At 37.2% G+C, this 9,812-nt stretch overlaps 1 protein-coding gene across 1 annotated transcript; it reads left to right on the top strand.

The window, feature by feature from the left end:
* The first annotated feature begins 493 nt into the window (after positions 1-493).
* Positions 494-4,467, top strand: tbx16 (T-box transcription factor 16). Its single transcript, XM_059502721.1, has 9 exons — positions 494-713; positions 873-1,029; positions 1,163-1,265; positions 1,674-1,838; positions 1,919-2,065; positions 2,738-2,808; positions 3,016-3,101; positions 3,261-3,474; positions 3,562-4,467. Exons 1-9 carry the CDS (start codon positions 698-700, stop codon positions 4,016-4,018), a joined length of 1,416 nt encoding a protein of 471 aa, XP_059358704.1. The 5' UTR covers positions 494-697; the 3' UTR covers positions 4,019-4,467.
* Positions 4,468-9,812: the final 5,345 nt, after the last annotated feature.

The following is a 9,812-nucleotide window of genomic DNA, read 5'->3' as shown; positions in this document are numbered from 1 at the left end:
AGAACCTAATGCTCTAGTGGCAACTTAAATTGCATTTCAAATTATTTGGCATGGTCTGACCTGGTTGTTAAAATCAGGACCTGGTGACTGTAGCATAAGTGAGAATTAGTGGATGGATACGTGTGTGTGAATTGGCAAACATGAGCACTGAGTGTGTCAGATTATGTTTGTGTGAAGGGGTCAATGCTGTCAATTAGAAGGTGAAGTCACATTAGCTGAATTAATGAAGGGAATTTTGTGCTTGATTTGCCATCCTGTATACTTTGGGTCTATACGTATTTGCTTAAAACTCCTTTAGCAGTTTATAAAGACATGTTTCCTCTGCTTGTCCCCTTCCTGTTGGGACTCTATCAAGGCTCTGCTAACTCTCTTTGATTCTTCCCATCGGCCAATGAGATCATGACATTGACTCGTCACTGTGTCACTTCAAAGGCTGGAGATGGGGGTCCAAGCCCCGCCCACATCCAGATCCCACTTAAAGCTGAGGGACACCCCCTCTGCATCTGTGGCAGAAGCAAAAGACAGACACAACACACTGAACACCTTCATTCTTGGACTTAACGTTGGAATTAACTCAAGCTCTTTGAGATCTCATGGAGAACTTGTATTTTTAATTACAACATCTAAAAACTGCTCATTCAGATCTTTTGGTCCGTCTCATTTTCTTCCGGAGGACATCTTTTGAGAAGCCTAAATAATGCAGGCTATCAGAGGTGAGTAATTCTTTTAACTCTAATGCAACTTGAGGGCTCTTACTCTTGGTGTGCAACATTTATTTACAGACTTGGCTTCATTGTTAACTCGTTTTACACTGAATTAAATTCCATTAAATGTCATTGCCTGAAAATCTCAAATATTCCATCTTGCCTCAGACCTCAAGCACAATTTCAGTCTCCCTCCTCCACCTTCCATGACTGGAGCCGGAGATTCCTATCACCAGGGCAACATTCGAATGACTCTGGAGGATCCAGAGCTGTGGAGATCCTTCCATGAGATCGGCACTGAGATGATCATCACCAAACCTGGCAGGTCTGTCTCAAAACCATGTACAACTCAATGTGTTGAGGAGTCTTGGATCAGCCAAACTTTATAAACTGACCAAAACGTATGTCTGAGACCTCAATTCTTTGAGCTAAGCTTGCTTTTGTATGCTTTATTACAGGAGGATGTTTCCACACTGCAAAATCAACTTGTCTGGATTGGTGCCATATGCGAAGTACATCTTACTGGTTGACATGGTGCCAGAAGATGGTCTCCGATATAAGGTTAGAACCAAAACATAATATAAAACAAACAAGATTCTAAGAAAGTTCATAGATCACAAACATTAAAGCCTTATCCATTTGAATGATCTGGTCACAGGCTAGTCTAGACGATAAGAGTCCTTTTGAAATGAAGAGCTGTTGAATTGGGAATGGCTGGAGCGTTGGGGGACGTTGTCACATGTGTCTCCCCAGAACGTTCTCACCACTGATTGCGCTCCTCAACTTCAAAGAGCCCCAACTCTTCCTGTTTTTACAGAGCCCACTGGGGGGTTTTGCCCCGACACACACTCTCGTTAACACATACTCTCACACCCCAGCACCCCATGCACCTTATGTCACGGCCGCTCTAGAAGCTCTAGTTCACTATTCTGTCTTCAGTTATTTAATGACATGCTTCTTCTTCCTTAGTGGAACAAGGACAAATGGGAGGTTGCTGGTAAGTCTGAGCCTCAGCTGCCTTACAGGACCTACCTTCACCCAGATTCACCAGCTCCCGGCAGCCACTGGATGAAACAGCCTGTGTCCTTCCTAAAGCTTAAGCTTACCAACAATGCCCTGGACCAGCATGGACATGTAAGTGGCTGTTCTGATTCCTACATTTGTTTAATAGTGATTTGACTTTGATTTAAACCATGTCTCTCCTTTCAATTTAGATTATTCTTCACTCCATGCACCGCTACCATCCGCGTTTCCATATCGTCCAGGCTGATGATCTGTACAGTGTACGGTGGAGCGTCTTCCAAACCTTTACCTTCCCCGAGACATCCTTCACTGCTGTCACTGCATACCAGAACACAAAGGTAAGAGTTTTATAAAAAATTATAAATCAGCAACGTACTGAATGAACACTATTCTGGAAATTGGGGTGGGGACACATCACCTTGTCATATGTGACCCTGGACCACAAAACCAGTCTTAAGTGTAAATATTTTGAAATTGAGATTTATATATCATCTGAAAGCTTTCCATTGGTGTTTGGTTTGTTAGGATCGGACAATATTTGGCTGATATACAACTATTTGAAAAAATCTGGAATCTGAGGGTGCAAAAAAAAAAAATATCTAAATACTGAGAAAATGTCCTTTTAAGCTTTCCAAATGTATTCTTAGCAAAGCATATTACTAATCAAAAATGACGTTTTGATATATTAACAGTAGGAAACCGACAAAATATCTTCATGGAACATGATCTTTATTTAATATCCTAATGATTTTTGGCATAAAAGAAAAATCAATCATTTTGACCTATACAATGTTTTTTTGGCTAATGCTAAAAATTTTCCCCAGTGACTATCACCCAGACTGGTTTTGAGGTCCAGGGTCACGTATATGGTTGTTACAGCACCGTTTCTTATAATGTTAGGTGAAGCATGTATAGGTTCTTATTCATACATTTTGAAGTTGAATAGGTAATGGTATTTTTTTATTTACGATTTATTAGAACACTCTTACATTACATTGTTTCTCTCACAGATTACAAAGTTGAAAATCGACCACAACCCCTTTGCCAAAGGATTCAGAGACGAAGGCACAAACTCTAAAAGGTATGATTATCTTGGTGTTTTTTTTTTCATGACCTGTTGCTCTAAAAACTGATTTAAAAATGGAATCCATCACAAAAAAAATAAAAATCATAAAGAACAAACTTTTTTTTTTTTTTATAAAAAAAAATCTATTCTATATTTTAAACTTCCAATTATTTCAATACATTTGCTTACAGTTTTACATTGTTTACAATTTTCCTTTGACAGACGAGCAAATAGAAGTCTGGCTGATCCTGAAAGAGTTGCAAAAAAGATGAACTTTTCAAAAGAATCAAAACATGGAAGCCCACGAGGTAATGGTCTTTACATTTCAATTAATATCCCCATGTACGTACAGGATTTGTAGGCTTTTAACTAGCAGCCTGGGTTTAGTTGTCCTAGCTGATGAGTAGATGTTTTTTTGTTGTTTTATTTGTAATTTATTAAAGTTTCATTGATATCTATCTCCTCAGATATCCAGCAGTCCTCATGTGAGGGTCTTGAGGATGAACACGTGGGTCATAAGGAGTCGGAGGTGAAGGCCGAGCACTACTCTCCATGGAGAAGTGCGTCTGACCGGGACAGCGGTCACGCTCTCCGTGCAGAGTCACCTCTGAGCTCAGACCCTCGGGACATTTACAGCTCTGAGCAGCTCGTACCAGGACAAAACGCATACCAGCCTTACAGGTACAGGCTCATGACCTCAAACAAGACTTCCCAAGCTATTTTTCTCCTGGTCAGTGTCACGATGTTAAATTCTCAATCTTTTCACAGATTTCATGAATATGGCAAGTCGCCCTCGCCGTCCTCTTCCAGTGTTGGCAGCAGCAGTGGATGCGGAAGCCGCTCCAGCCTTGAGTCCCGAGTGCCGGATGTTGCCACAGTGCCCGAACAAGACACCTCCAGCAAGCCCTCCGCCCCTGAGTTCGCCCTGCCTCCCTGCCCTCCACATCCCTCCGCGGGGCACCAGGACTATGCAGGGGTGCTAAACATGGCCATAGCCCAGGCCAAGCCAGGTATGCTGGGCCACCATCCTCTCTACACGCCCTACAGCACAGAACAGTCTCTGGGACAGTGGAGCGGGGCAGCATCCACTCAATACCCTCCTCCTCCCCCTCCCCATCACCACCTACCCACCGAATACAGCACCCAGGCCGTCCATCACGGCTATCACCACGGAAATGTAGGGGACTGGAGCCAATACCCACTGTTCTCTTACTCGTGCTGGTGAGCGGGAGATGGCACGCTTTCTAAAGTCTTGCACGTTGAGGTCTGGATCTTCAGATGATGGGGAGCCTGCGAGCGCCAGATAAACACTGAGCGAAAGTGTAGCGAGGAAGTGGCACTAACTAGAATGTTGTTCAGGAGTTAACTTGAATGCAAATAGAAAATAAAGAATCTGCTTCAGTTTAACTGAAAAAAAGTCTGTGCTTGTCAATTGTGCTGCATTAAACACATTTGGAAATAGACTTTTGATACCTTTTGACCTGAAAACTACAGAGGACCAAGAACAGACTGGTTTTCTCGGCTTTGTTGTTAAAATGTCTATTTATTCTGTGTTTGCGTTTGCTGCTACTTAATATTATTTTTGTTTAAAAAAGAGAGTCATGTAAAATGCTGTTTGGAAATGACAATGTTGTATGTCTGAAATTCAGAATGATCAGTAAATATCTTCAAAGATGCTGTGGTCATGGTCTTTTTCTTTTCCAAAGAAAAAAAAATGCAGCTATTACGCTTCCATGAATAAATCCAAAGGGCCATAAAGAAGTTCAGTTCAAGGGGAAGTGAAGTAGACAGAAACATCTGCTAGAAGTTAATGAGAGCACTTTGAAAGTCTGTGCGAAAAGGCTCATGGTGACTCATAATATATTGATGTATATATATATTTTTTAATCTTTCAGTATCCTATTTTTGTTTTTCTTTCACTTTTGCCCCTTTTGTTGACTCTAATTGGAACCCCACCCATCTCTGTCTGTCTACACTCACATTATTTGATGTTGCCTCCTCAGAACATTAAGGTACCACCTTACATAACAAAGCATGTCACATGTCCCTTGTGCCCATGAAAGAGTCTTAAGAGGCGTGAAAATGGGGATGGGGGGCAAGCCTTTTAACCACTCCAAAATGCAGACGGACGCTGATTGCTGCCGTCACGGATGTCAGGCGCTAATGACTTCCGTAAAGGTGGGGGGAAGGAGGTGTTTGCATGTCCTGAGTGGAAGAATTAGCCAAGCTCACTTCATTACAGCGCTCTTTAGCATCTTTTAGACAAGCTTAGCAGCTATTTGGTACTCAAACACACTACAGATAAGCATTACCGTCTTTATATTTACTAAGCTACTTCTGTGGCACAAACAAGAGCACTACAATACCTCGTTTACCTCAAATATGAACAATAACTGAAATTTTTCTTGATACTGTTTACAACACTGATGAGAACGTGTTATCATTTATCAAAGTAATGCAAAAACAAAAGTGCTGCATGGGGTATAAAGTCTCAGTGCTCTTTGGTTGTGGGATAATAAATCTCTGAAGACAAGAACTCCAAGGCACTCGAATATCTCAGTGAAAAAATTAAAAAGCCTTTATTACATTCTGGGCTTGCTTTTTTAAAAAATGGTGAGAGGTACACCTACGCGTTGCGGCTACATGCCTTCATCAGGGTGTGTATTACAAACAATGTCTCAGTTCATTTAACAACAGCTAATTAATCAAATTAGAAACACCTGGTCACTCTGTGCAAAACAACTCAAAGAGAGACGTAAAAAATTAAAAAAAGGAAGGAAATTCAAATTGCATCTCTTACACAAAAGTCATAAAGTGTGAAACTATCATTATAAATATAATGCATGAGAGAGAGAGAAAAAAAAAAACATCAAAACATCTCACACAAAAGTAATAAATCATGAAATTATCATCATAAATATAATGCATGAGAGACAAAAGAAAAGAAAAAAACAAAAAAAACCAAATTCATTTCAGAAATGGTACAAAGTCTAACTCTCCGTTTAAGCCTGGAAATGTAGTTGCTTTCAATGTATAAATCCAGAAAGACTCTCTCTGTAACAACCTATTAGTCCTATCTCCTCCCCTGATTGATTTCGGGATATGTTCAATGCCAGTAATTTTAAATGTACTTGGATTACCATGATTCGCATCTCTATAGTGTAGGGCCTATAGTGTAGTGTAGGGTGTAGGGCATCACAAAGAAAGTGATGGAAATGTTACATACTACTATTTTCAGAAAAGAAACTGATAGAAATACTATATTAAGAGCAGACAGTTTCCATCCCTTATGGATGACTGAGAATATTCCAGTGGGACAGTTCCAGAGGTTAAAAAGAATATGTGATAAGGAAGATGATTTTAACATTAGGGCACAAGATATGACTCAAAGATTTAAGGAACGAGGGTATAAAGATAGGGTGATTAATAAAGCATATACCAAAGTAAAAAATATGAGTAGAGATGAGCTATCACAAAAAAAACAAGAATCACAAGAGTCAGACAATTCAGTTTATTTTGTGACACAATATAGCACAGAGGCTAACAGAATTAAGAAAATTATAAAAAGTAATTGGGAAATAGTTATGAGTGATCCTTATCTAAGAGAAGTCATGCCTGAATCTCCTTCCATTGCGTTTCGAAAAGCACCTACAATCAAAGATAAACTTGTGAGAAGTCATCTTCCAGCTAAGAAATCAAATACCTGGTTAGGCTTAAGTGTAGGAAATTACAGATGTGGTAATTGCAATCATTGTGATAATATGGTTAAGACTGGTGTGTTTAGAGATGTAATCTCTGGTTCTGAATTTAAAATAAGATCATTTATTAATTGTAATACCTCATTCGTGGTGTATAAGTTGGAGTGTCCATGTGGTTGTTTCTATATAGGGATGACTACAAGAAAATTAAAGACCAGATTAGCAGAGCATAAAAATGCGATTAGAGTTTGCAACCCATTATACCCTATGGCCCTACACTATAGAGATGCGAATCATGGTAATCCAAGTACATTAAAAATTACTGGCATTGAACATATCCCGAAATCAATCAGGGGAGGAGATAGGACTAATAGGTTGTTACAGAGAGAGTCTTTCTGGATTTATACATTGAAAGCAACTACATTTCCAGGCTTAAACGGAGAGTTAGACTTTGTACCATTTCTGAAATGAAATTTTTTTATTTATTTATTTTTTATTTTGTCTCTCATGCATTATATTTATGATGATAATTTCATGATTTATTACTTTTGTGTGAGATGTTTTGATGTTTTTTTTTTCTCTCTCTCTCTCTCTCTCTCTCTCTCTCTCTCTCATGCATTATATTTATAATGATAGTTTCACACTTTGACTTTTGTGTAAGAGATGTAATTAGGAATTCCTTCCTTTTTTTGTCTCATGCATTATATTTATGCAGATAATTTCATGATTTATTACTTTTGTGTGAGATGTTTTGATATTATTATTATTTTTTATTATTATTTTTTTCTCTCTCACATGCATTATATTTATAATGATAGATTCACACTTTATGACTTTTGTGTAAAAGATGCAATTTGAATTTCCTACCTTTTTTTAAATTTTTTTTATTTTTTACCTCTCTCTTTGAGTTGTTTTGCACAGAGTGACCAGGTGTTTCTAATTTGATTAATTAGCTGCTGTTAAATGAACTGAGACATTGTTTGTAATACACACCCTGATGAAGGCATGTAGCCGCAACGCGTAGGTGTACCTCTCACCATTTTTAAAAAAAGCAAGCCAAGAATGTAATAAAGGCTTTTTAATTTTTTCACGGAGATATTCGAGTGCCTTGGAGTTCTTATCTTCAGTGTTATCATTTATATTCTATTTCTAATTAAGCAGTTGGCTCTCTTCAAGCTTTGAAAGTCATTTAGAGAACAAAATGAGCACGTAAGTGCTGTTTTTATTGCATTTTACGGCAGGAACGGGGGAAATAAACACACATGAATTTGACTTATATTAAATAGATGCATATGAGTATGAAAACAAAATGTCTTATGTTTCAAAAGGGCCAAAATAGCAAAAATGTTGCAAAAAAGTATCAAACCTTATTACAAAAATCATTTTCAATTAAACTATGTAAGCAGAATGCATGTGATGCAAAGTAAAGTTATGCCTTTATCATGTTTTTAAGAAAACTATGGTATTCACACAGTATTTCTTTTTTTATATTTATTGTTATATTTATTTATTAGCTCATGCATTTTGTATATACTTCCTGTAGAATATGCAATAAAACTTTGCATGTAGAAATGTAAAGTTAATCATTTGATTAAAATATTTATATTCATATAAATGTATGGCTTAATATAAATTTATATTAAAAATGAAACACATTTTCATTTAGTTGTAAAGTTCATGCAATTATATTTACACTTAAGTATATTCTTTTAAAGTATTTTATTTCTGTATTAAGTGCTCTTTTTAAAAGCAAGCTGAAGTGCGTATCTTTTAATATCTACATGGAAGTTTGCAGTTTGTTTAGGCCATCTTGTAAAGACCAACCAAATAATTTATTTTTGTATCATAACGGTGAACTGTTTCCCAATTGTTATGACTAGAAAACATTTAATAAAGAACCATTTGCTTTATATAAATTAACTGTTTATCACATGCAACTTGCATAGTGTTATGAATTATACAGGAGGTTTAACGTACTTCTAGTTTAACTGTATCTAACACATTTAATTGTCAGGTAATCAAGCTGTAATAATGCTAGCGAATAAAAAGATTGAGGCAAAAAACTGGAGATGTTGCATGAGGTCATACAAACTTGACTATTATGTGCTAGTAAAACATGAGATTATTGTCAGAGAAGGGGAAATGAAACAAGATGCTGAAAGGGTTTTTATGACTGAGTGAAAGAACACAAACGCCCGCGGTGTAAAAACCCTTTAAACACCAATTTAACTGTGAAGTGGGGCTATGAAAGCTCCTCTGGGTGACTTTAATAGACAAGCACGTGTTAATGCTGTAGAGGTAGTTAAAACACCATCATGCTGGAGACTAACAACTACATCTGTCACTAAATCTATAGTCACATTTTCCAAAAACCAGTTACAAAAAGGATTCCCTGCTTATATAAAATGATTTACCTCTCCTCTTCTCAGTTCCTGTTCAGACTCGTTGTATTAACCGGGCCTTGTTCAAAACCTTTAAAGCCACTCAAACAACTACAGTACAACCCGTTGATCTTTATTCATGAATTCGACATTGCAAACTGGTAACAATGCAGTTAAAATGAGTAATGAATTTCCAAAATATTAGAAGAAACACAATGAGTCTTAGCTATTACAGTCAGAGTGAATGTATATAATTTCCTGTCAAATATACTGGAAATTTGACACAAAATCAAATATTCCACAAAACATTTATTAAAAATAAGAAAATCAGTGATTTTCAGATTTCATGTGATCCGTATTATGAAATTCAAAAGGGTCAAACAAATCAGAGACGTTTAGAAGAGGCAATACGTCTGACATACCGAAGACAGAAAATAAATAAAAGAAAAAGCAAACAGTAAAAAGGAGTGCATAATATTTAAAGGAACAGAATTGCTTTTTACATTGCGAAATACACCAGAGGAACTGTTGAATAACTGTCCATGTTAAACTAACTCATCTAACACTTGCAATTTTTTTATTATTTCTCTTTGGAGTAACTTGACGGCCAACAAAATAGTAAACCAGCGTTCATTAGAGCAACGGTTGGCAACCTGTCTGAGATTAATTTATAACAGCAATCACTTGTGACTCATCCCCATTTCTATATACATTAACACTAGCTTTCAAGAGCTGACATGTTGGTGAGATTTTTCAAATGATTTTTTAATTAGTCTCTTCTGCTCACCAAAGCTGCATTTGTTTGATCAAAAGCACAGTAAAAACAGTATTAATGTGAAATATTATTAAAATTGAAAAGAACTGTTACAGACCGGAGGCTAGTTCACCCAAAAATGAAAATTGCGTCATTAATTGCTCACCCTCGTGTCGTTCCAAACCT

Source organism: Carassius carassius, chromosome 21 (genome assembly GCF_963082965.1).
Source record: "Carassius carassius chromosome 21, fCarCar2.1, whole genome shotgun sequence".
NCBI classification, from domain to species: domain Eukaryota; kingdom Metazoa; phylum Chordata; class Actinopteri; order Cypriniformes; family Cyprinidae; genus Carassius; species Carassius carassius.
Note: the sequence above shows the minus strand (reverse complement) of the source record. Positions and strands in the feature narration are given on the sequence as shown.